Source organism: Panthera onca, chromosome E2 (assembly GCF_046562875.1).
Source record: "Panthera onca isolate mPanOnc1 chromosome E2, mPanOnc1 haplotype 2, whole genome shotgun sequence".
NCBI lineage: Eukaryota > Metazoa > Chordata > Mammalia > Carnivora > Felidae > Panthera > Panthera onca.
Window position 1 is genome coordinate 49,394,794 of NC_138353.1, and position 26,532 is coordinate 49,421,325.

General features: G+C 57.0%; 1 protein-coding gene across 3 annotated transcripts in view; it reads right to left on the reverse strand.

Moving 5' to 3' along the window:
• The window catches only part of BCAR1 (BCAR1 scaffold protein, Cas family member), a 37,691-nt gene that overhangs the window by 10,283 nt on the left and 876 nt on the right, over positions 1-26,532 (reverse strand). Inside the window, exons 1-3 of one of the 3 annotated variants that reach the window (XM_060650119.2) lie at positions 14,394-14,605; positions 3,578-4,189; positions 3,455-3,493 (exon numbers count right to left, since the gene is read on the reverse strand). In XM_060650119.2, coding sequence (XP_060506102.1) covers positions 3,455-3,493; positions 3,578-4,189; positions 14,394-14,405 — 663 coding nt within the window. In that variant the 5' untranslated portion in view covers positions 14,406-14,605. Of the gene's footprint in view, positions 1-3,454; positions 3,494-3,577; positions 4,190-14,393; positions 14,606-26,532 lie in introns of those variants that run through there. The other 2 variants (XM_060650118.2, XM_060650120.2) reach the window with 2 other exon arrangements.

Here is a 26,532-nt window from a genome sequence, read left to right on the forward strand (position 1 = left end):
TCCCCCTTTTGCAAAGTGGATGTCACCCCACGTGACCCAGACTGGCTCCTGCTCTGGCACGCCCCTTCCTGTCTGAGCCCCAGCTTCTTCCTCTGGAGCAGGAGTGCTGTGGGACCTAGCAGGTCCCTCACTGAGAGTGAGGGACATGCTGGGCGCAGGTCCCTCACTGAGAGTGAGGGACATGCTGGGCGCAGGTCCCTCACTGAGAGTGAGGGACATGCTGGGCACAGGTCCCCTTCCAAGCTCCTGGGCTCCCCAGGAGGAATGGTGCTGAGTTCAACTGCATTTGCCCCCATGCCTGACCCAGCGCCACAGCTGTCCCCTTAGCACAGCTGCAGATCCTGACCCAGAGGTGTTCCCCCAAAAGTGACCTCACAAAAACACCTCCCTCTCTGCGGGCCCCACCTGCTCCTGCCCTCGGCATCCACATCCCAGCCCAGAGGATGTTCATGCTGTGCCGTGGCCCCAACTTCTCTCCCCAGCCACACAGGCCACTCTGGCCGAGGGTCCGGACATCTGACCCTTCTTCCTCTTGTGTCTTCTGGCCACTGTTCTCATCGCTCACCTTCTAGCTTCCTGGATACCAAGCCCACCCCCCACCCCCCCGCCCACTCTACCCTGTCCTGGCAGGTTACCTCCTCCCCTACCTGACCTCTACCCCTGAACCAGAAGCCTCAGTTTCCCAAACTTCTGAGGGGGAGCACAAGGCTAATGAAAGCAGAACCATGAAATGTGGGCAAAGAAGCGCGCACCAAGACGTTTATCGCCTCATTTTAAGAGAGACACGTGCAATCTGAAACTGCTTGGAATCCATCCCCGGGGAGGGGGTGACGCAGCAAAATCTGGCGTGGCGATCACAATCACTTCAGGGACCCAAGGAAATGCTTCTGATAACTGTGGAACTTACAATTTCAAAATGCAAAAGTCTGCATACAAATCTCTGCAAGATAGGGAATATGCTAGACAAAATATGCCCAAATTCCCAGGGACCACCTCTTGACGGGGGAATCTCTTCTCCACGCTTTTTCGTACATTGTGTGTTTTCTACAACACATAAGCACCGTTTCATGATCATAATATAAAAGCAGATGCAACCGAGGCTGCCCAAGCGAGGAGACGAGGCTTCTTAGAGGAGAGCCACCAAGCCCCAGGACACAGGGCTCTTGTTCCCAGGCCACCAGCCAGATGAGGGCCCTTGGGGACACAGGCTCTGGGCAGCCAGTGAGCCCAGATGGAACCTGAGAACAAGCCCTTCACAAGGGAGGGAACCAGAAACCACAGCCAAAATGTGGGTTCAAGTCCACAGCCCAGTACAGGGGTCTTGCTGCTGCTTCCTGGTCCACGGGGCTTCCAGCTTGTGTGCCCCAACCTCACAGACACCACGACAAGTTTGTCCATAAAGATTCAGGGAGAGAAGCGGGCAGGGGAAAAGGCATGCCTCTCCAGGGGATGTGCCAAGTGTGTGTGTGTGTGTGTGTGTGTGTGTGTGTGTGTATGTATGTGAGAGAGAGAGAGAGAGAGAGAGAGAGAGAGAGAGAGCGCGCGCGAGCACGTGACCAAGAGAGGGACTGTGTGTGTGTCTGTGAGTGAGTGTGAGCATACAGGGGGATAGACTAGATAGACTATGGCCTGTCCTCAGGCTCACCAGCCAGGCACTGCTCCCTGCCACCTCCCCACAAGACAGGTGTTTCCCTGGCAGGGCTCTGTTCCTCTCCCTAAAGCACCTTGGGAGCGGCCCATCTCTGGCCAGGCAGCTGAAGGAGCAGGGAGGGCAGGAAGTGGGAGCCAGTGACCCAGGGTTCCCTGGTGGCCAATGTCCATGGAGCTCCACCCTCGGCTGGCCAGCCTGACCTCTGGCCAGGTCTCCTGGCTACCAAGCTGCACCCTGTGGGCAGGGGCAGGGCGACGCTCCCTGCTGACTACTGCCCAGCCAGAACGGGCAGGGCTCCCACCTCAGCCCTGGACACGCTTTGAGGACAGAGGCTCGGTGCCATGAGGGGAGCGCCCACTCAGCCACCGTCTCCCCAGACACAGGTGGCTCTAGAGTAGACGTGGCACAAACACGAGGCCTGGTCTGGGTCTCGGGGAGCTGATCCTCAGCGGCTTCTCCTAAGGGCTTCCGGGGCACACTGCCTGCCGCGGTCTCCCTCTGCAGAGGGGTGAGCCCGGCAGCTGGGGCTGGGCTGGCTTCGGGGGCCCTCCCTGCTGGCAGGGGTGGGTTTCTCAAGGTCCTCCTGGGCGAGCTGTGAGGGAAGAACAGCATGGAGGAGAGAGTGCCGGGTGCCACGACTCTGTCCGCAACAATACGGGGGAGGCCTCCTCTCCTTCTGGGCCTTGGAAATTTCACTCCCCGAATCTTCAAGGGACTTGGACACAGAAGGACACAGGCCACAGGGGAGAAGAGGCCGCTCCTGACTCAGCCCAGAGCAGCCAGTGGGGCAGAGCCTCCTCCTTCGCACAGGCGGACGGACTTGGGGGCGGGGCGTGCGGGCAGGCCTGTGTAGAGCCGAGGGTGCCGCCCTCAGGGCCCTGTCCCTCAGCCCCGCGTCCCCTGGCAATAGCGTGCAAGGTGACCTCTGAGAGACCCTACTCTGGCAACGCCCCCGGTAGTGTCCTCCCCGCTGTCCGAGCATCACGAACAGGTCCCTCTGCTGCCCGCCAACGTGCCGCAGGAGAGAAGGGGCCGGGCGCCCGTGGAGCCGGGAATGCCAGATGCGCTCCATGCTCACCCAGGGGGCTGACCCGCACACCCAGGGGGTTCGTGGGAGCCCCAGACACAAGGAGGCTGGCCTCTCCCCTTGTCTTCCCCCTTTCCCTGCTGGCTGCGATGCAGACACACTGGATGGAGCTGACGCGGCAACCATCCTGGCCCATGAGATGCCAAGCCCCGTGTCGAGGATGGTGGAACGAGATGGACTGAGGTGTGGCCCCTGATACCCACGGAGGTGCTGTCAGCCTGACACCGCTCACATCCAGACCACGGCATACGACAAAGTCTCGTATCCAATTGACTCCTGTGCACGTTCAGCCACTCTCACGTAACAGTTTTACTGAGCGCCCCCAACACCCCTCCCTCTCCTGGGTGTCCCCCACCCCCACCGGGCCCTGTCCCCTGAACTCTGCGGGCTGAATGATGTCACTAGAACATGCAGTGCGCAGGACACTTCTACTCAAAACCCTTCACCCTCAGGCAGGTATCTGGTTCCTCAGGAGCACCACACCCCTGGCGGTTGGTCCCCAGCCTGCTGCTCGGGCTTCACCTGCCAAGTCCCGCCTGCCCACCCTTTCCAGACTTCCAGGCCTTCGACAGACTGCATCCTTTGCTGGTGACACCCTCCCAATGGGGTTTGTCCACTGAAGGCTACCTCATGATTCAATGCCAGCTTGGATGTCTTCTCTGTGGGTTACCTGTTCACCTTTAGTAGACGGATGAACACATTCCCCAAACACTCACCTCCCATCTTGGCCCCAGACGAAACGTGCAGCTGGAGCCCTAGAGACGCCAAGGATACTCAGTTGGGCCCAGAAACCAGGGCCTGGGCAAAACTTGCCAGGGGGGTTGACAGGGCAGCCTTACCTTTGCCGGTGGCTTCGTCCCCTCCCAGCTGCGTGCATCCATGGATGGGGGCACCTGGTAGATGTCATGTCCTACGCCAGCAGAAGGTGGCACCTGGTAAATATCCTGGGCAGGGCTGCCAGGCCCTGGGGGCACCTGGTAAAGGTCTGGAGCTGGGCTGGGAAAAGGGTGATGGGGCATCTGCTTTGAGAACATAGTTGTCTGTTTGGCTGGGGGAGACTGGAACTGTGGGCTGGGTCCAGGGGCTTGGTAGAGGCTTTGCTGAGTCTTGCTGGGGGTGGGCACCAGGTACACGCTATCGGGCTGGGGCTGGTATGTGGCAGGCAGCATGGGCGTGTACTGGGCAGCCGGGGCATGGGGGCCAGGCTGGGGCTGGGCCGAGGTGGCAGGTGGGCCAGGCCCGGGCCCTGCTGGCTTCTTGTCGTGCATGCCCACCAGGATCTTAAGGCGGTTCCCGGGCACAATGCCTTGGCGCCCATGCAGCGAGCAGAGCCACCAGCCATCCAGGCCTTGTGTGTCCCGTTCCAGCACCGTCATGATGTCACCCTTGCGGAAGGAGAGCTCATCTGGGGACTCGGCCACGTTGTCATAGAGGGCTTTGGCCAGCACGTTCTGGGGAGAGAGGAAGCAGGTGTGCATGAGGATGTGCATCAGGGGCTCAGTGGCAGAGAGGGCTCTGCCCACCCCACCCCCCACCAGCAGAGAGGCCCAGCTGATGCTGGCATTTTCCAAATAAGCCCCAAAATCCTCTCGACTGCAGCCACCACCTTCACTCCAGGGAAGCCACTCCCTAAGTCACATGACAACACTGGGGAGAAGAGTAATAATGCAAATAATGGTCACCACGTTCTGGGAAGAAAACAGGATGCAAACCCTCCCTGCTCCAACTCAACAGTCCTGCTGTCCTGCCAGAGCAATCAGCCAAGAGGAAAAAAAAGAGAGAGCAGGGAGGGGACATACAGGGACAAAACGGTCACCATCTGCAGACCATATGATCATCTACGTCATAATTCCAACAAATTAGAATCAGTAACTGATGAGAAAGAAATATAGAAAAGACATCGCACGACAACAACAAAAAGCTACTAGTTATCCAGGAATTAATCAAGCAAAGACAGCAGGAGACCTCAGGGGAAAAAATGTGTACTTTCTGCCAAAAGGCTCAAGGAAAAACCTGAATAAAGGGGAAAACATACCAAGTTCACGGTGGGATGACTAAGCACTATAAAAGGCCAATTTGCCCAAACTTACTTAATAAGTTACAATTGTAACAAAAATGCCAGGAGAATTTTTTTTTTTTTTTTTTTAAGGAATTTGACCAAAGGAGGAGAATCCTTTTAGAATTAAATGGAGGAAGAGAGGTCCACGAATAAGCAGGTCAGTTCTGAAAATGAGATGCAAATGGGCACTCCACTTTCCTTTCAAGCTGTGAGGATGTGCCACAACTCCGCATCAGCGAGCTGGCATGGGGCCGATGCACCAGGACAGGGCCCGGAGACAGCCCCATGCTTGGGGAACCCGTGGGACGCTGCAGGTGGTACCACACGGCCATGAGAAGGACAAGACCGCTTCACAGGTGGTATGAGAACTCACTCACTGTAGGAAGAAAAATCAGTCCACACACTTGCCTTGTGTTATAAACAAAGGACATTTAAAGACCCAAGTGTCAAAGATACAACTCTAGCTCTAATAAAAGAAAAAATCGGGGAGAATATCTTTGTGACCTAGAAATGGGAAAAATTATGAAATACAACTCTAGAAACAAAGATCCCCAAAGCACAAAACATAAGGTAACAACAACAATGACACATGGATGGACTCAACCTCACCAAAGTGAATGGTTTCTACTGCCTGGGGGAGAACACAAAACTGACAGGGTAACGGATCACCAATGACAAGAGAGGGATCAATCTAGAATCTGGAGGCGTTTCTCCAAATCAGCAAGGCAAAGATAAGAACACCAACAGAAAACCAACAAAATGAAAACAGCAAGTTCTCTGAAGGGGAAAAGGAATGGCCAAGACCACTACGAAGGATGCTCAGGGTCCAACCAGCACAGCGAGACATCTCTGCGATTCTGCTCTGTGCGCCCGCATGTGTCTAGGTATCTGGCAAGGAAGGTCAACCACGCCCTCCTGAGTCAAAATAACAGGCAGATCTATGGCCCAGAAGCGTTTATGTAAATGTAATAAATGTCTACAAAACAACTCTATGTTATTTTCCAGACGTTCACCCAGGGATAGACTCTAGACACGTTACATTAGCACGGATGCTTCTGAAAAAGGGACAGACATCAGGAATGAGGAAATTACAGCAAAATAAGAAAGGGGTCTCAAAAGACAGTGACCACAGAAGAGCAATACCCTCCACCAGCCCCACATTTTACCCTGTAATTCTCCTGGTAACCCTCCCGGCCACCCCGGAAGCACGCACGACTACAGGGCTCCATTAATTAGCAACCCTCCTCCCCCTCCACCGCAGAGCAGGACCATGAGCTCCACATGGCCCTGGCACAGAAAGGCCCTGCTGCCAAGCAGCCTGTGTGGGACTGGGAAAGGCCTTGGGGAGATAGAGGCGGGAGGACCACAGCACGGCACAGCCCAAGCTAGCAGGCCCGAGCATCACCGGGATAAAGAACCGGGACTGGGGAGGCCCCCGTGTTCTCGGTCTTCGGGCTCTGCTGAGCTACTCCCTTTGTGCAGGTGCCAGGCTCGGGTCAGGCCCAGAGATACCATAGAGGGTTCCCAGCAGAGGGAAGAGCAAAGGAGGTGCCTGGGTGAGAGGAGACCAGGGCTGCTCTGGCGTCCCAGGGAGGGGAGGAACAGGGATCAGCTGGGAGCCCATTTCTCCAGAGCAACTCAGAGCCTCCAGACCCAGACAAAGCCAGAAGCTGGAAAGTTGGGAACCGAGAGAGGCTGGATCAGGGGAGAAGCCAGCCCAGGGGGGCAGCTCATGGACAGCACAGAAGAGAGATTTCACCCCAGTAGCAAGGTGAGCACTGAGGCAAAGGCCCTCAAAACTTCTGGCTACTGCAACACTGCCCATGTCATGACTATAATGATTAAATATGCACTGAAGCATAAATCATCCTCAATAAAATGTCACTTGAACTTTTAAAAAATGGGGAGAGGGTAAGATGAACAGTCTAAATGTTTGAGGGGCACCTGGGTGGCTCAGTCGGTTAAGCATCCAACTTCAGCTCAGGTCATGATCTCCCAGTCCATGAGTTCGAGCCCCGCGTCAGGCTATGTGCTGACAGCTCAGTGCCTGGAGCCTGCTTCGGATTCTGTGTCTTCCTCTTTCTCTGCCTCTCCCCGATTCGCACTCTGTGTCTCTCTCTCTGCCTCTCTCAAAAATAAATAAACATTAAAAAATTAAGAAAAAACAGGGGCGCCTGAGTGGCTCAGTCGGTTAAGCATCCGACTTCAGCTCAGGTCATGGTCTCACAGTTTGTGGGTTCAAGCCCCGCGTCTGGCTCCGTGCTGACAGTTCAGAGCCTGGAGCCTGCTTCAGATTCTGTGTCTCTTCCTCTCTCTGCCCCTCCCATGCTAATGTTCTATCTCTCACTGTCTCTTAATAATAAATAGATGTTTGAAAAAAATTAAAAAAAATAAGTAAGTAAAAATAAAAAATTAAGAAAAAACAAAAGAAAAAACTTTATACAAGTACAGTGTAAATGTTTCAGACAACGGGGTGCTCTCTCTTCCTGTTTTTGAGAATTTCTCAGTTTGTATTCAACAAGGCTTGGGGGTTGAAGAAAAAAAAAACACATCCTGAAAAAGAACAGTGGACCACCTCCTAGGCCTCAAGTCAGGATGGGACAGAGGAGGCCGAAGCAGGTCCAGAGGCCACAGCCCCAGGAGGAGCAGACAGTGGCAGGGGCTGTCCTGCAGCCCATGGGGGCCCATGGGCCCCATCTCCCAGCTGCCTGCAAGAAAAGCAAGTTTCCCAAATATGGTCTGCAGCCTGCCTCAGGGAATCACATCCCGTCAGGGGGCGGGACACCCGGCCCACCCTCCCCCTGTGACCCCAGAACACAGAGCCACCCCAGTGGGTCCCCCCCAGCCCCTGCCCTGGTGACCACAGGAAGTGCCAGCAGAGTGAGTCACGGGAAAATTCCCCTCTAGCCCAGTCAGAGGGGGCGGGGTACAGACAGAGGGGACTGCCCCTCTGAGGCCCCTCACCTCTCAGGAGGACAGCCCAAGGAAGGCTGGCAGAGGGGCCTCCACCAGGCCCTGCCAGGCAGTGCTGGGTGCTCCGGGAAGCTGGAAGGCTCTAAAGAGGGCAAGGTCCGGTGGGGGAGAGGGATAGAGGGGGAGGGTCTGCCCCAGCCCAGGACAGCTTGTGGGGCCTCCTGCACCCAGGGTGGCCAGCCCCCACCCCCTTGGCGTGAGCTCACTGAGCAGTCAAGGCCAACAACGACTGCAACTGTATAGTCTGGGGCGGCTGGAGCCAGGCTGGGAAGCACCTCTTGGGCTGGGCACGTGGCACAGGGTGCCTGGCACCAGGAGCGCCTCTGCCTGCATCAGCTGGTGCCCCCACCCACAGTCCCAGGAGCAGCCTCTCCACAGCCTGTTCCTGAGTCCTAGGCACCGCTGGCACTGGGCACTCCAGCTGGCCGAGCACCCTAGCTTTGGGCCTCTGAGCCTCCCCAGCTGCTCCTGAGACATGTTCCTCCTTGCTTCTCCTTCCTTCTTCCAAGTCAAGCAACTAAAACCAGACCTGGGTCTGGTTCTCCCTCTACTGCTGGGTGACCCTGGGTAAGTCTCTCAGCCTCTGAGAATCCAGATCCCCTGTGCTAAGGCCACAGGCTTGGTTTCACAGGACTGTTCTTTTGTTTAACAAAAGATTTGCTAGGCTCCTGCTCTCTGTCAGGTGTTGGGCCAGGCTCTGCAAGATGGTGCAGGTCTAGCTTGACCAGGGCCCTATCTGCATGGCACTTACATTCCAGTGGAGCAAACACCAAACAATTTGTTAGGGCAGGGGGGAAAACCGCAATGCCAAAAATAATGCGGGACAGAGCCACTGCATATAGAGTGGTCAAAGATGACCTCCCCGTGGAGGTGATCCTTCAGAGGATTCATGAAGAATGAAAAACAGACAACCATGACACCAGCCAGGGAAGAGCATACTGGCAGAGGATGGGCATGAGCCGGGGCACTGGAGGAGGAAGAGGCTGGAGGGAGACAATGCATGAGACCTCAGTAGATGTCATCCAGTGGTGGCACCTCATGGCAGGTAAGGCCGGCCAGGGCAAAGCCTACAGCATCTGAGCAAATCTACTCCGGACACACTCCTCAAGACCCAGAGTCTTGCCCCAGCACGGAAGAGGGGCCAGCGCCCCCAGAATCTAGCTTTCCAGCCTCCCTCACTGCTGCGCCAATCAGGGCCTTCCCATCCATCTCATAAGGGGGGCACAGCTATGACGTCTAGAGGGGCGTGCTGCCAGGGCACCATCACAGTCCATGCAGACACTGCCAGCCACGTGTTTCCAGGGGACCATAGAGAGTGCTGCCTGACTTGCCCCAAGCCTCTGGCCAACCTCATTCCTGCCTCTAGGAAACCCTGGGCTGTGTTCTACTCCACAACAGGATTTGGGTGGCACTCCTCCAGGAAGGCTCCATGCCCCTCTTTGAGCACACGCTCCCCACTGCCCCCAACTCAAAGTGCTGACCCAAGCATCTCATTACTGCCTACTTTGTGCCCTCTGACCCAGATGCTCAGGAGAGGACAGGGCAGGGGGTGGGGTCCTTCAGTATGGAACCCTCAGGCACATGTGCACAGAGCCTGGCCCTGAATGAGCGGGTTTAGGCAGAAGCCCCCCTTACAGAAGGTGGTATCCAAGCCTCCCTGGTAGCAGTGTGGCCATGCCTGAGGAAGCCAGGAAGACAACGTGGGGCTCACTCACCCCAGAAGGAGGGGAAAGGAGAACCTCTAGCTCAACGCCGACACCGCCAGGCCCCGTTCAGAACAACACCCTGGTTGTCGCACATGGGGGCTAACGGGGCTGCCCCACAGGCCCCGCCGGACTCAGAATAGCCCTCATTGTGCCCCAGGGCCCTGTGGGCACCAGACCCACCCAGCCCAGGTGTGCCCTCAGACATGGAGTAGCTGGGCCTTGGCCACAGGGGGGCACATGTCTGGAGGACTGCAGCCATCTGACGCCTATGTGGGTCTCTCCACTGGCTTCGCCTGCTGCCTTGGGAGCCTTGGATGTGCTCTGGGTATCCCTAAACCCTGACTCTGCAGGAAGGCGTGACCTGGTAGCTGGAACTGGTGAGGAGACACCAGGCTGATGGGGACATGACGGACAGGTTCACAGCACTACAGTCACAGCAGTAACGACGACCTCTGTCAGGAGCAGGCTCTTTTGCGTACTTCAGTCGTCCCTTTTAACCTTATGAGAGACTGATTACCTCCATCTTGCAGACAGGGAAACTGAGGTACAGAACAGTTACCCGACTTGCTAGGGACAGAGTCAGGAAGCAGCAGAGGCAGACCTGGGCTCTACGATAAAGCAGAGCTGGAAGGCTCCAGGTTGATGCTTAGGTCCCTGGAAGCCAAGAGCGGAAATCTGACAGGCCTTTTCCTGAAACTCCCCCCTGTCCCTCAGCACCAACGCGCGCGTGCACAAGCACACACACACACCCCAGCTCCAAACATAGAGCCTCACACACAGTAGTCACTTGGGAAACACTAGCTCCCTTCATACTCGGAACCATCTCATACTCGGGCCAAGATTATTTCTGGGATATTCTGTTTGCTTGTCTCAAGGAGCCCCCAGTGGCTAATGGATATAGGTTCAATGCATGCGTGTCTGAGTGGCAGTGTGCATCCACAACCCCTGCTCACTGGTGCCTGCAGAATCCCCCTGGAAAGGCAGTAGCCAAGGGCCCACTGGTAAGGGTCCTGACCATCCCCTCCCCCTGCCTCCCAGGCTCTAATGGCACCATAAGGGCAGAGTTCCTTCCCTTCCCAGACATGCCCACACCCTCGTCCCTGGTGAAACTCCATCCCAGCCAGCCTTATTGTCACTCCCCTAATACACCCAGGGATAAGCGAGTAGCCAGGGTCTGGGCTCAAGTCCTCAGTGTTCGACTGTCAAGGAGCAAGACTGTGGGCAACCCCTATTCCAGAGCCATCCCAAGAGGAGCACAGCTCCTGCCCTACCTACCTCAGGAGTGCCTGAGGCTCAGAGAACAGAGCTGGGACTATATGTGGGTCCTCAGCCCCATGTCTGATACTCTGTACCTAGAAACTGGGTCTGTTGAATGAAGGACTAAAAATCCACCTGTGATGGCCACTGCCAGCAGCTCCTTCAAACAAACATGAGCCATGGCCCAGCCAGCAGATGCTTCTGTCTCCGGAGCCAGCTCTGGGCCAGGAGCAGGACCCTGCCACCACCCTTGCCAGGGCATCCCAGGCACTGTCCCTGGGAGGCTGGGCACAGACAGAAAGGTGGCGTGGGCAGGCCCTTTGTGCTGTAGGACATAACACCTGCAGCCCCTAACACACCACAGATGATGAGAACAAGCAAGCTGGAGTCAGAGCACCAAGATGGTAGGAAGGCAAAGCCCTCTATCCTGCAGTCCATTCCAACTACTAACAGCTTGGGAATGGTCCCCAACCCCTTTGGAACCCTCACCACTGCCACCTAGCTCAGGGAACTGACCCAGGCTGCCAGAAGCCAGAGCTGCGCACTTGACCACCCACTGCTCTCCTTCTCCATCCCTGGGGCCTTGCTGGTCCCCTCTTGGGATTCAGTCTCTTGAAGAGCGCTCAGCATGAGGCAGACCTTTACTTCAGGGATAGCACCAGCCCCAGACACGTCATCACGGAGGGGAAAAGGCAGAAGGGACAGCCCAGGGGGGATAGGAAGGACCTCACTCCTTTTAAGACCCCAGTTTCTCCACCTTGACATCTAAAGCCCCCTGCGGACTGCCACTCCCCAGCCCTAAATGGTAACTTGCTGCAACCCTTAAAGCAGCAGCATCTGCCTGGGCAGGGATGGAGGGGAACACGAAGGCACAAAAAGTGGGGTTCTCTAGCTCAAAAAAGAGTCCCGAACCCCTGATTTCTGGGATGCACAGTAGAGATGAGGGTCTGAGATGGGGCCCTGCTTCCCTCTTTGAGCTGCTTCCACTCCAGGACAGTACTCCACTCCACTCCTTACTCAGAAGTACAAGGGGGGCAGGGGGACGGTGGCGCCTGCGTGGGTCGGTTAAGCGTGGAACTTCAGCTCTGGTCACGATCTCACATCGCAGTTTGTGGGTTCGAGCCGCACGTCAGGCTCTGTGCTGACAGCTCAGAGCCTGAAGCCTGTTTCAGATTCTCTGTCTCCCCCTCTCTCTGCCCTTCCCCCACTCATGCTCATGTTCATGCTCTGTCTCTCTCAAAAATAAACATTAAAAAAAATTTAAGGGGTGCCAGGGTAGAAAGCATCTGACTCTTGGTTTTGGCTCAGGTCATGATTTCACAGTTCACGAGTTCGAGCCCCAGCGTTGGGCTCTGTGCTGACAGCTCAGGGCCTGGAGCCTACTTGGATTCTGTGTCTCCCTCTCTCTGCCCCTCCTCTGCTTGCGCTCTGTCTCTCTCTCTCTCTCTTCTCGAAAGAAAGAAAGAAAGAAAGAAAGAAAGAAAGAAAGAAAGAAAGAAAAAAGTGCAAGGGAATTAGGGCAGCAAGACACTGGAGCCAGGGCCTCTCTCCAGGGCTAGAGGGCCCAGCCCTACTCCCTTCCTTGAAGGGAGACCACCCTTTAGCCCCTTGTCGAGGGGCCTTGAGGACCCAGGGGAAGAGGAGCTTGCCCAGTATCTTTGCTGGAGAATGATCCCTATCACCTCAACCCTACAACTCACTCACCAAGTGTGACTCCAACACTGCCCTTCACCCTTCCAGAAGCCTCCTGAGGGGCACAACTGGCCTCTGGTTCTGGCTGTCCCAATTAGCTACGGGCTCCTAGGAGGTGGGGAAGGGAGTTTTCCAGGCCCAAGAGAAAAGGGTGGTGGGAACTCCTAGAAGCACAATGGATGCCAGGAGGGACCACAGAAACACAGCCCCGGAACCAGAAGGACCCCACCAAGTTGGCAGCCCCAGCACAGCACAACAGCACCCCAGGGACCAGAGCGCTCCTAATCAGGGAGGGGTGGGGTGGAACACTTGTGGCACAGAGCATGTCTCCTATACCAGGAGACAAAGTTCTAGATCCAATTCTGTGAGAACAAGTACCTGTCCCTCTCTGCCTCAGTCTCCCCACCTGTATGACAACGGGGAGAGCAGCTGTCTCAGGGGCGTTTCCTGCTCAAGACGCCCTAGGGGCGCTGCCCTTACTTCAAACCCTTCTCCGAGCCTGACGGGATGGTGCCAGCAGCCCACAGCACTCACACCTGGCTCGTGCAAAGTGTAATGGCCAGAGGCTCCAGCTCTCCTCCTGGAACCAAGGGTGACAGTCCCAGCAGCACCTGGGGCTGCCCTGCCCGGCTTCCACCAGTTCCCACTGGGCTCCTTCCTTGCCCAGGGCAAGTGGGTAGAGGGTGCTGGTGCCAGGAGGGTTTGTCCCAGCACCCAGCACACACCTGCTCTTCTAGGCCAGTCGACTCTTCCGCCCTGGGACATCACATCATCAGCTCTCCACCTGGGAAAGGAAATGGGCACAGGAAGATGTGTCTCCCAGCCCAGAGGGATAAGGAACGTGTCCAAGCCTGGCTGAAATGGGCACAGAAGTCAACAGCAAACCTGGAGAGTGCCTCCCAGCCTAGACTCTCAGGGGAGAAGTGAGGAAAAAGAAACTCCTGTCCTCAAGACCGATGAGTGGGCTGATGTCCCCAGTCTGGGATCCAAGACCCCAAAATCTCTCCAGGCACTAACCCACCCTCGGTCCTAGAGCACCCTAGCCCTCAGCAAATCGCAACTTCGACTCCTCCAAAACCGCTCTGGGCTGTAGCTCTTGCAGCAGTGAGGGGCTGGGAGCCCTGGTTGCGGACACTCGAGTGGCAGCCCAGTCCCTCCACAAGCTCCACCCTCAAATGCTGGGACCCGGGGTCACGGCGCAGCCATGGACTCCCACCGCCATGATCCGGCTCCTACCGAAGGTAGGGCAATCGTGGTAGGTAAAGGCCTAGAAGAGCCTGCCCCCAGGCCTGGAATCCGGTGCTGGCAGGCTGGGGGTGAATCATTAACAAACCCAGGATTGGTGCTCCAGGCGCACCAACACCTCCTCAATCACCACGCATTTGTTCGCTCAACCCCTAGCCTGGGGGTGGGTAGGGGCTGCTCCCCACTCGAAAACAGAGATGGACCACCATCCCGCTTGCTGGAAATCCACGCCTCCTAGAAGTTCACGATCCAAGGAATCTCGGACCCCTCTTTGTAGCTGAGGAAACTGAGGCTCGGAGGCGTGTCACGCAGGCCCAAGGTCACCCAGCAGGCGGCGGCCGGCAGGGGGAGAACGGGACTCCCGCCAGCAACTTTCCCGGATCCAGGAACTTTCCTGCCGGCCAGCGGCCCCTGAGTCCCGCCCTTCTAACCGCCCCGTGGGCGCACAGGCTCTGGGATCTTCCGCAGTCCTTGCCTCCCGGCGTTCCCGCCACGGCGGGAGAGGGGTTTCAGACCTCGGACCCCGGCCCGGTCGCGACCCCGCGGAGACTCCAGCGGCCAGCTGTTCCCAGGACCCGCAGGTCCGGCAGGAAATGCCACACATTTATCTCTTTCTCGCTTGGGACCGAGCCGGGCGTGGGCAGGGCGGTCGCCTGGAAGCCGGTACGCGGACGCCGCCCGGATCTGCGCTCCCGGACCCGGGGCCGCGTCTGCCGCACTCACCAGGTAGTTCATCGTGTCCGGCCGGCCTGCGGCCCCGCCTCCCCGCAAGGGCGCACACCAAGCTGCCCGCGCCGCGCGCCCTCGGGGCCCCGAGAGGGCCGCAGCCGTCCGGGTCCCGGTCTGGGTCCGGCCGCCTCAGCCACCACGCCTGCGGCTGCTACCACTGCCCAGAGAAGGTTCCACCTCGCTCCACCCGCCGCCGCGGTCGCAGCCTCCGCCCCCCGGCGGGGCCCGGCTCCCAGCATGCCCGGCCGTGCGAGCCCATTGGCCACTGTGGCTTCCCATGCAAATGAGCCGCCCGCCAGCCCGAGGGGCGCGGGCGCGCGCCGCCCAGTGGAACCGCCCCTAACCCCACCCCCACCCCGCACCAGGTCCTAGGCAACCACCCGCTACCAGCCTGCGAGGCTAGCACCGAGGGCATCTTCTTTTCCCCAAATGCATGTCCCCTGCCCTCCAGTAAGAGCGAGAACGCGCCCCTCCTCAAGGCCTAAGCAAACGCCCCCTCTTTTGGGAAGACTGCTGGGATTACCACCCCCATGCGCTCGCTGCAGCCCCCATGCAGACCCCAAAACGCTAGCCTAACCTCCAGTGGACTTCTGCCTTCACCACGCACCAAACCCGGGGCATTCTGCGCGTGTCCGTCCGGCCATCCGACTCAGATCTGAATGTAGAAGTAATAGGGAAGGGGCATACCCCACCTGGCAGAAAACTAATAACGACCACCGCACCAACTCTGGTCAGGCCTATCCTGTTAAGAGCTCCAGGAAATGAAGACACGAGGCAGGGAGACAGAGACCCATAACCTAAGAGCCACAGAGCCACAGAGTCTGTTCTATCAGATGTGCCTGAGGCTCAGTCTACCCAGGGTCAAGGGGCTCACGATCTCCCACCTTATCCACTGAACTGAACTGAGCATCCCCGAAGCATGCCCCCATGGTCTCCATTCTGCCCTAGGAGCTCTGCTCCCACCCACAATCCCTCTAACACCTGTGCCCAACAACATGGGGAGAGGGGGAGGTTGCTGGGAATGAGAGGGAAGAAGAACCACCGGAGGGAAATAGTGGAGAGCACCTTGGTTCTCCTGAGTCCACTCTCCCGAGGTCAGTGACTGTCACCCCACACAGCAGAATCAGGGTGTGCTAGAGTCCCTGAGCATGTCCAGGGTTGCATAATGGTCTGCAAGGATATGTAGGATAGAACCTGCTCCAGAGTCAGCCAGTTCTGTGCCTCAATCTCCAGGATCCTTAGCCCTCATCCTAGACCCCTTGCTGAGCATAGGGACACCATCAGGCAGTTCACAGTGCCAGGGAAGCAGCGGCCAGCCTGGCTTTGCTCTGCAGAGGCCCCTCAGGCAGGGCCCATAAAACACATACTAGCCCAAGATGGATCCACAGCTGCCCCTCCACCAGACACACAGGCCTGACAGCCAGGGCTCAGCTGACTGAGCCCCTGGCCAGGTGTGCCACCTCAGCCCTCTCCCACCTGTAAAATGAAGGGGGTGGGCTAGGGCCCCTGGAGAACTGGTTAAAAATCAGATTCCTTGGGCCTGGCTGGCTCAGTTGGTAAAGCATGCAGCTCTTGATTTGAGGTTTTGAGTTCAAGACCCACGTTGGGTATAGAGATTACTTTTTAAAATAAAATAAATTTTAAAAAACTGGATTCCTAGTTCTCCCTGCTCCAGAAGAACTGAGTGTGGGGGACCTAGACGTCTGCATTTCCTCAAAACTTCACAGGGACCCAGTAGACAGAACTCATGGCCTGGCAGGAGAGGGAAGTAAGGAGCGGTGGGATTTGTGACCCAGAGTCCTCAAGGAGGGAGACTGGCCCCTTGTCATTCTGGAGGAGGAGCTGTCACTTTCCCACAGAAGGAGCCAGGTGTCAGGGAAACACTACCTAGGGCATACCCTCCTGCTGTTCCCAATGTCTGCCTCAAAGTCAGGCATGGAGCTGTGAGCCTGGGCCCTCCTAAACCTTGAACCTGTCCTCAGCGCGGCTGGCACCCCAGGTTCCAAGGAAGTAGATCGGAACCAGCTAGGCCATGCATGAGAATCTGTCTGTGCTGGGTGCTCGAGGAGTCCTTAGGTTTTCCAGGGTCTCCACTGAGGAGAGGGGTGGGGACCAGGCCCCACAGCCAGGCAGAACCCTGCTTGCAGGGCTCCAGGCAGGTCTCCGCAAGGGTGGGTGGGGACACAAAATGCCTGGCCCTCAACCGGCTGGCCCTACTCCATCCTAGCTGGCCTTGGGAGAAAGGAGGCTGCTGGCTGGGACCTAGGGAACAGGAGACCCTCCCGACTCTGGCTCAGGATTAAAGCAGCGCTGGGGGCGGGGCTGCTGGTGTGGGCAGGCAGGCGGGGGAGGGGAACCCAGCTCAGGCAGAGGCATTTCAAAAATTTGCTCCTTTTCCACTTAAACTCCCTCCCACTCCCCAAGCCTGTGCCTCCCAGAATGGCATTTCCGCTTTGTAATCAAGGCCCTAGGATCTGTGCCCCACAGTGATGGAAGGGGGGGGGGGGGGGGCGGAGATTGAAAGGAGAGAGGAATGCCCCCTCCCAGGCCGGCAGGTAGATGGGTGGGAGAGGGGCACCCTGGGCAGGCTGCAGCTGGGATGTGTGGGGAAGCAGACCCTTGGGGCCAAGAAGCTCTGACAGTGATATAGCCCCCAGGAGAGCTTCCATGCTGGCCCTGGACCAAGAGCTCTATGACTATGTGCTCATTTCACACCCGCAGAGATCCTGTAAAACAAGCTTTGCAATTAGCCCCATTTTCGTGATGAAGAGGTTGAGACCCAGTTTACCGCCCCTGGCCCCATTCTATAGACTCCCAGCCACAAAAGGATCAGAGCTGATGGCCAGGGAAGGGACAAAGGGGCTGCTAGACAGGTGGTGCTTCAGGACAGGGCAGGAAGAGAATGAGGGCACAGGGGCACCAGGGCTCGGAAAGCCAAAGAAGCTGTCGCGCCCGGAGACCCCAAAGGACAAGCAGCTGAGACCCAAGCACTCCCCAAACACAAGTGAGTTCAGAACTGGGGCCCAGCACCTCCACCCCCACAGGCAGTACAGGGGAATGTGGGGGCAGTGATGAGCGTGAGAAGGCGGAGGTGTTGCTGGCTGAGGAGGAGCCCCACCCCACCCCGGGCTGGAGGGGGGGTGTCGCCAACTCCTCCCCTTTGAGCCCAGAGTAGCTGGCTGTGTAGGAAACATGGTGGGACCAGCACATGGGGATGATGGTTCCCATCCGCCCATTAGAGTGTCTACTGGGGTGCAGGCTGCTGCTGATCCCAGACCCTAAATGGGAGGAAAAGCTTGGGACCCAACGCTGCTCTCTGGGCTTTTTGCATCTTAATCTTCAGGTCAAACCCACTGCACAAAGAACTATTCTTGCTTTCAGCCCAACAATGTCTGTTGCAGCATTTGTAACAGCAAACAAAAGGGGGCATAACCTGAAGGCCCAACTATAGGCGACTGCCTTCTCAATGGGATATTGTGTAGTTATTAAGATAGCCACTTTCCCAGCGCCTGGGTGGCTCAGTCGATTGAGCCTCCGACTCTCGACTCTCGGTTTCAGCTCAGGGCATGATCTCACGTTCAGTGAGTTCGACCCCCACATCGGGCTCTAAGCTGACTGCACGGAGCCCGCTTGGGTTTCTCTCTCCCTCTCTCTGCCCCTCCCCCTGTGCTGTCTCTGTCTCTCTCAAAATAAGTAAAGAAACTTAAAAAAATTAAAAAAGACAAGATAGCCACTTTCAAAGACTGAGAAATCATGCAAGAAAACGCTTATGACCAGGTGAATGAAAACAGCAGACTAAAATGGCCTGCAGAGTGCCACGGCAGGCGGTCGCTTTCCCAGCAGCAGGAGAGGGTGGCGGATGGGTCAGCTGACGGCAGCTCTGGGAGCGGCAGCAGGAAAGGATTTCCTGAGGCCGGAGGTGAGTGCTGCCAGCCCCAGGAACAGGAAGAAATGATGTATCTGGAGGGCCACGGGGTGTTGACGCCTTCCCCTGGGCTGGCCACTCACCTTGGCAAGCTCGAACCCAGCCTGTGAGCTGAGGCCTGCCTGTGGATGGGCCAGAAAAGAAGGGAATCCAGCTGCATCCAGAACCACTGCCACACACGGCTGGACACCCCGCACACCTGCTGTCACAACCACCACTCCCCAGAGGCCCAGAGAGGGGACATGCTGTGCCCAGGTCACCCCGCCAGGAAGGGAGCTACATCTGTAACCCACCCCACCCAACTCCCCAGGCGTGTCCCTACGGAGAAGCACCCCAGGGGACCCCAGACAGTGCAGAGCATACACTCTTAGGGTGATGTTGCAGTTGTCAGACATAAAGAGCTTTCCCATTTTCCCTGCTCTCTGAGGATGGCGTGACCAGTGACCAATGGGGCAGTTCATCTGTCATTAATGTGAGCAACCTGACTGTGGGAAGGTGGGCGGGGCCAGTCTAGAGCCAGATCTCAGCCTGCCGGCCCCTTCAGCATGTGCCCGGACTAGTGCCCAGAGACCCAGGTACAGGGTCGAAACCAGGACCCCTGGTAAGCGTGGGGGTGGAACTGCCGGGTGCAAGGACAGAGCCAGGGGTGAGGGCAGGGGGCTGGCTAGCCTCCTAGATCCAGGCCTGGTTCCAGCAATTGCAATACTCCCACCTTCTCACAGCTCCCTCCCCTAGCCCCTCTGGCTCTTTCAAGGACTGGGAACGGAAGAAACTGCATACTCTCCTAATTCTTTTATTGCTTCTCTAATTTGAAAATTAGAGAGCAGTGGAGGCACCCGCAGGAAAGTGCCTGCTTCAGAGAGGGGCTCTGCTCACAGCAGGCCCAAGGCTGGAGCAGGATGACAGAGCTGGGCCCTGGGGCACTTCCCAGAGTCTCTCTGCCACACACCCCAGGGCACTGACCCTGGTGGCCCTTTCTCTTCTGCACCCCTTCCTCCCATCTCCCTCTGAGAACCATCACTCTCCTGGCAGGGGATCCCCCTGGGTGCTGGCAGGTGGAGGCCCCCATGTGTGCAAGAAGGTCAGGGTCTAGGTGCACTCTGCCCTCCCTGCCGATGCTCACCCCCCTCCCTGTCCCCAACACCGTCTGGGGGAGGAATGAGGAAGAGGCCAGCAGAAGAAATGGGGGTAGGGGAAGAGAGGAGCTTGGTCCTGGCTGGAGGAGGGGGATGAAGACAGGCACAGGGACAAGTCCCTGTCCTCAGAGAGGAAGCTTAGTGGCTGGTGGCTCCCCGGATCTGGCTGACAGCCTGGGCCAGCAGGGACAGGGGTGTGGTCAAGAAGCCACCTGAGCTAGCCATCTGCTCTCACCTCTCCTCATAGCAACCAGCGCCAGCATCAGGGCAATTGGAGGGGGGTGCCTTCAAATGCCATCTGCCAACCCCCCTCACAGCCTACTTCCGCAGGAACACAGGTGCCCACACCCACAAAGAGGCGGAACAGTGTTGCCCAGTCACTTGGTCGGGGTCGGGGGTGCAGTAGGGAGAGTAGGGAGGGCCTAGTGGAGCAGCCCAGCAAGTGCCTCCCGGTGCCAGGATGGGTGGCGCTGGTGTGTAGTGGGAGGTGGTGGGTGCTGCTGACCCCAGGGTGCCTTTGTCCACTGTGCAGTCTCATGGCCTGGTGACCGGCAGGACTGCTGGTGTCCTCACGCTTCACGGATGCGCCAACCGAGGCTCTGAAAGGTCCGGTGATGGCGGAGGGTCCCATGCCAGCTGGAGTCATTAACTCCAGGAGGGGCAGCGGGGCGAGAGTACAGGAAGGGGCGACGCGGAGAAAGCAGGGCCATGGCAGGCAGCCACCAGGAAAACCGCTGCTTCTCCCTCCGTGGACAGCACCGTGGGGGCGTCCCACCTGCCCTGCTCCAGCCCACAGGGAAAGGCTCCGTGTGTCCCAGGACACCCAGACCCCAGTCCTCACCCGGCTTGAACCCACCCACAAGGACGGGAGCAGAGACTGTTAATGACTCCAGCTGGCATGGACGGACGGCAGAGTGATGGCAGAGGCTACTTCGTACGAGGTGCCTGCGGCGGGGGAGGGTCCTCTCTGAGGAGGTGGCCTTTAAGCAGATGTGTGACTCTTCCACGAGGCTCGTGATGTGTTAAAAAAGAACAGTGGGGCGCCTGGGTGGCGCAGTCGGTTAAGCGTCCGACTTCAGCCAGGTCACGATCTCGCGGTCCGTGAGTTCGAGCCCCGCGTCAGGCTCTGGGCTGATGGCTCGGAGCCTGGAGCCTGTTTCCGATTCTGTGTCTCCCTCTCTCTCTGCCCCTCCCCCGTTCATGCTCTGTCTCTCTCTGTCCCAAAAAAAATAAAAAAAAAAAAAAAAAAAAAAAAAAAGAACAGTAAAGATTTGTAAAAATAGCCCAGGCTCGCCAACTCGCTCAGTGTGGAGAGTGGAGCAGGAGGTGTTCAGTCCCTGGATGCAGGGAGTGGTTCTCAAGCAACCCCTCCCCCTTCCTTGAGTGGGGAGGTGTCCAGCGGGCCGGTGCCCCTCGGAGTTGAAGCAGAGCAGCCAGGAGTGTCTGCTTGGTGGGGCGTCTTGGGACAAAGAGGAGTGAGGCCAGGAATCTGTCCAGACCTGAGAGGGGGGAGGGACGCCGGCAGCCCTCAGGTAAGGCTCCCTCCCCTCCTACCGCCTACTTTCCTAGAAGCGTCTCCCTACCAGAACCTCTGGAGTGGACAGGGGCCAGGGGTAAACACAGGTGACTCAAAAACTTAAGACACTTCACCTCTTGGGCAACCTAGAAAAAGGGAATTCAAACCCCGGACACCCAGGAGGGCTCAACAGAACGGCGTGTGGTCACATGACTTCCTAAACAAGCTTGTAACTTTGGGGGGACCCAGGATCCGGCAGCACAGACAACGCTCTGGGTACACCTCAAGGCACACGTGCTTGGATATCGGGTTTTAGAATATACCGAAACAGGGTATGACACCAACAACGATGGCAGTGCGTCAGTACTTAAAAATACACAGCATACAAAGACCAGAGGCAGAGTGGCGCCTGGGTGGCTCAGTCGGTTGAGTGTCTGACGCTTGATTTCGGCTTAGGTCATGATCTCACAGTCGTGGGATCAAGCCCCGTGTTGGGCTCTGCACTGGCGGCATGGAGCCTGCTTGGGGTTCTCTCTCTCTGCCCCTCCCCTGCTTGTGCTCTCTCTTTTTCTCTCAAAATAAATAAGTAAACATTAAAAAAAAGAGAGAGAGACAGATATCCATCAACAAGAGAATGGCTAAGTCCATAATTTCATATTCATAAGTGGAACACTACTCAACATCACAGTGAAAAAAGAACTCTTGATACATACTGCATGGATGAAAATCTTAAAAGTGTTATGCTGAACGAAAGAAGCCAGACCTCAAAGAGTGTATCACTGTATGTTTCCACTTATATAAAGCTCAAAAACAGGCTAAACTAAGCCATGATGAGAGGAATCAGAATATTGGCCACCCTATGGGGGCTGGGGCAGTTGACTATAAGATCCTCTGAGATGATGGAGATATTATCTTGATTTGATTGATGGTTACATGGGGTCTGCATTAGTCAAAACTCATCTAACATCTGTCCATTTCAATACACATAAAATATTCCTATTAGAGTCTCAACTGGTAAAAATAAAACAAACCACAGAGGAAAAAATACATGGGATTAGGAATACCAAAAATAAGTATTGCAACCCTAAACCCACCATTGCCTTTTTGCCCTGGCTGTCAGGAAGCTTAAAGTTATGTATGTCTACCTTCCCCATATATTACATAGTTCTGGATCTTTTGATGATCCCAGACTATTTGTGTCTTTCACTATAATCGGCTTCCAATCCTTCCTGGACTTGGAAGGATTTAAATAATAAATTTAGATTACTGAAAAGCCCCCTTAGCCTCTAATCCCCTTTCAAGAAGGGATTAATTTTGGAGCTGCAACTTGTGACCATCAATCCTGCCAGTGCAGGCATCCAACCCACCTCGACTCCAGTCCCCAACCTGTTCCTAGCCATATCTCTTTTTCTTGAAGAGAGGGAGACAATGGACCATCAAACAGTGACTAAGAGTAAACCAAAGAAACAATGGGGCTTGACCAGGACGCCATCAAGGCAGGCAGCTGTGACAAAAGCCAGAGTCAAAGGCTGGGGACCCAAAGGTGACACCGTGGGTGGAGGGGGCAGAGCACAGGCACCTAGGAAACACAGTCTCATGGCTGGAGGTGGGAAGTAGGGACTCAGTGGGTGCTATCCTCCCAGCCTTGTGGCCCACTTGCCTTACACACAGGCTTGAGCCCCCCTCACGTGCCTCCTTTTTGCAGAAGGGGCCACTCCCTAACCTAGCAGCCTGCTGATCGCACCTGACGACAGGCCTGCAGGGCCCCAGTGGCTTCCACTGTCTACAACTCTGCACCCACTCCTGGGGGCACTCAGGGCAGGGCATCCACCTCAACGTCGGCGGTGAGGACAAGTACTTGGTGATCCAAGGCTCAAGAGGCAGAGGTCCTGTAGGCAGGCTGGGGCAGGAGAGGGTCCGGGGTCATCCCAAGCTAAGGCCTTGGTAGGAAACACACCAACTATAGACAAAGGGCCAGTGGAGGAAGACTGGGCCACAAAGAGCTGATCGCTCCTGCCCGAGCTGACTGTCCCAGAGCCAGGGGTGGGGCTTGGCCACTGCACCTGCCAGTGGTGGCAGGAGAAAGATCAGAACCTCAACAAAAGTAACTGCCATGTAGGACTTTTTAGCCTGTTACAAAGAGCTTTCTGGAACCCTGGCCAAGTTCTCAGAAAACTCTCAGAGTTCTCAGTGCTGTTAACATCCCGTAACACAGATGAGAAAATGGGCACAGAGACGTTCAGTAACTGGCTCAAGGTGCACACAAGCCAGTAGGATTCATTGTAGAGTCCTTGGCCTCAACCCACCACATGCCCTCCCCGTCCCGAAGCAGCCTCTCTGGAAACCTCCAATCAGCTCCAACCAGGCTTCCAGGACCGTGGCTGAGGCATCAGGCTCTCTGCATGGGGACACGGCCGCCTGTCCACGGGGGCTCCTCTGCGCTCCCAGTGCCACACCCTCAGCAGGCAGCCAGGGCATGCGGGGCAACAAGGCAGAGACAGAGGTGCCAAGCAGGCCTGCGTCCTACCCTGAGGAAGCCTGATAGCAACCAGGGAACCCCAACGATAAACACATGAGTCCCAGAGGGCTTCGCAGGATGGTGCCCTCTGCCTGAGCACCTGAGGGTGAGAAGTGACCTGGTGAGCAAGGCAGTGGCTGGGGATCACTTCCTGCAGAGGGAGGGCCAGGCAGATCCAAGGCCAGGTGGGAGGAGGGGCATGCCAGGTGCTCTGGAGACTGACCGGAGGACTTTGGACGAGGACCTTGCCTCCTCCCACCATCCTCTTTTAAGCCTGTTCCACCGGGCCCCGGCTGTCCACAGCTTGGCTGCCCAGGCCAGCGGCGAGCCCAGGGCAGAGCCTCCTGGATTCCTGGCCAGCTCTCCCATCACGGTGCTGGCTGGGACAGAACCAGCCACCCAGGTTCCTGAGATCGCTGGTGGAGGTTCAACCAGGTGCCACGCCTGGTCCAGTGATCTCCATCACCCTCAGCTGGGGCCTCACAGGGCTAAGCCCACCCTGCTGCACAGCCCTGGGCAAGCTGCCTGACCTCTCTGGGGTGCCAAAGGGGTTATGCAAACTCCCATTTGTAAAACCACAAGCAGAGGGTCAGGCTCTCAGCAGCCTTGGCCTGTGTGGACAGCTCAACAGGCCACAGCCCCCACAATTAGAGAGGCCATGCAGGATGATGCTCACTTCCCAGCTTTGGATGCTGCCAGACTTGGTTCCCACCCCGACTTTGTCTCTCAGTGGTCACGCGACCCTGGCAAGACACAGGTCCTCCCTGAGCCTGTGAAGAAGCCCTGAGCCCAGCTCCCGGCACACACGTCAGCACTCCACTCCTTGATAGGGCCTGTCATCCATCAATAAAGGAGCAGAGAGAAAGATAATAATGTGGGGGCGCCTGGGTGGCTCAGTCGGCTAAGCGTCCAACTTCAGCTCAGGTCATGATCTCGCAGTTCGTGAGTTCAAGCCCCGAGTCAGGCTCTGTGCTGACAGCTCAGACCCTGGAGCCTGCTTCGGATTCTATGTCTCCCTCTCTCTCTGCCCCACCCCCAATCGCTCTCTAGCTCTCAAAAATAATAAATAAAACATTAAAAAAAATTAAATTAAAATGAATAAATAAAATAAATAAATAAAAAGGAGCAGAGAGGCTAGAATGATAGCATCCATCTCACTGCCAGGAAGCAAGTGGCAGGAACAGACATCAGGGAACCTCTCTACAAGCCAGACACTGGCCTCTTGCCTGACATTGCCAGGGGGCAGCCAGCCTCTTGTCACTCCTCAACATGAATCAAGCCAGTGCCCACCAGGGGTCTCAGGTGGGTGGCACAGCCGTTTTCCTTTCAAATGCCTCCTGCCTGGCCAGAGGGAAGAGACAGGCCTGGGGTGACAGATGGCCGTGCCAAGAAGAAGGCCAATGTCAGAGAACATCCAGGAAGTAGATCTCCAGGTGCTGTGTGAGCACTTCCCTCAGCTCAGGGAAGAGGAAGGAGCACTGTGCAGGGACTCAGGATGACCCCGGGTGCCCTCCCATCTCTAGGCCCCAGAGCCCTTGTGGGTCAAACGTCAGAGCGAGACCAACTGATCCCTGCACAGCCCCCTGCTCTACAAGGAAGTCGCTCCTGGCTCAACCTGGCCCATCCCAACCTCTTCTCTCCTGCCACCACCCTTCATTCCGTTCCGAAGCATCTTGTAATTTCTGTGGGCCAAAGTGCCTGCGTCAGCCCCATCCAGGAAAAGACTGCCCAAATGAACGGGTGTGCTTAAAACCCAAACATGTCCGTGAATACCACATGGGCAGTCACCATTCTGGGTTCCAAGAGCAGGGCTTAAAGAGGCAGCTCGGCCTGGAAGCCTCTATGGGGCCTCACCGCTCACAAGCACATGAAAGCAATTTTCCGAACATTTCACAGCTGCTCCAAAAATGAACTTCTCCTCCCAGCCCCACCGGCTCTGACACTGCCCAAGGTCCCAGGAGAGAACCAGGGTGATCTGACAGCCCAGCCACTAGGAGGCAGATGGTGAGACCCCTGTCCCCCTCCTGCAGAATCCCCGAGGGCTGTGGCTATAGGCAGGAATGGGGGGAGGGACCGGGAGCTGGCAGTGGTGTGGACAGTGGACCACAGCTTCAGGTCTTCACAGCAGGTGTCCCTGGCAGTGCCTGTCTGTGCAAGTCGCACCCACCCCCCTGCCATACCTCCCTCGTTACACATGTGGCCCGGGTACATACTCTGTTCACTATTGCCCTGAAGACCCAGGCCCTCAAGCAGGCTTGGAAGGTCCATTCCCTTCCGGCTAGTACCCACAGGGTCAGGGCAGGGCCCTTGGTGCGCTGGGCCAGAAAAGATCCAGAGCTTTGCAGAGGCACAGCAGGAAAGAAAGCCTGGACGGGCCTGTTCTGTCTTCTGTCTTTCTAAAGATGAGGCAGTTCCGCTCTGAACCAGAACAGGTGTGGAGAAGGGGCAGGGAGGAGAGGGGTCACATCAGCACAGTCTGGAAGCCTTACTTTTTTCATCTGTAACTCTGTATCACTGCTCTGGAGGCAGCAGGAGCTGGGGTCTCTAATTCCATAACAACAATGCTTTGCACTTACACAGCACTTCTCCAGTAATCTCCACACACTCCATGGTGGTTAATTAAGAGGCCACTGCCCTGCCAGGAAGCCCCTACTGTCTGCTTCACCCTAAGAATGGGGTGAGAGGGGCACAGTCCCAGAAAGAAGGCCAGGTGGACAGCCGCTCTGGCCCACTGCCCCTTCCTATTGGAGGGAAAAGCCCCTAAGTCGGCTGAGAAACAATGGCTGGAAGCCACAGCTTTCCAGCCTGCAGATGGCGCCCCTTCCGGGCAGGCCGCAGGAGGTCGGCCCCTTCCTCAGTCTGTCCATCTGTAAAGAGGGCTGGGGTCTGCACCCGAGGCCTGTTGACTGGGGGGGGGCGGCCAGGATCACTTGCCATCCTCAGGAGGCGGGGCCCAGCTGCCTCCAGATGCCGGCCTAAGTGTGGAGCCATGATGGCTGGGAGCTGCTCAAGCCGGCCTGCCGGGCCAAGGAAGTGAT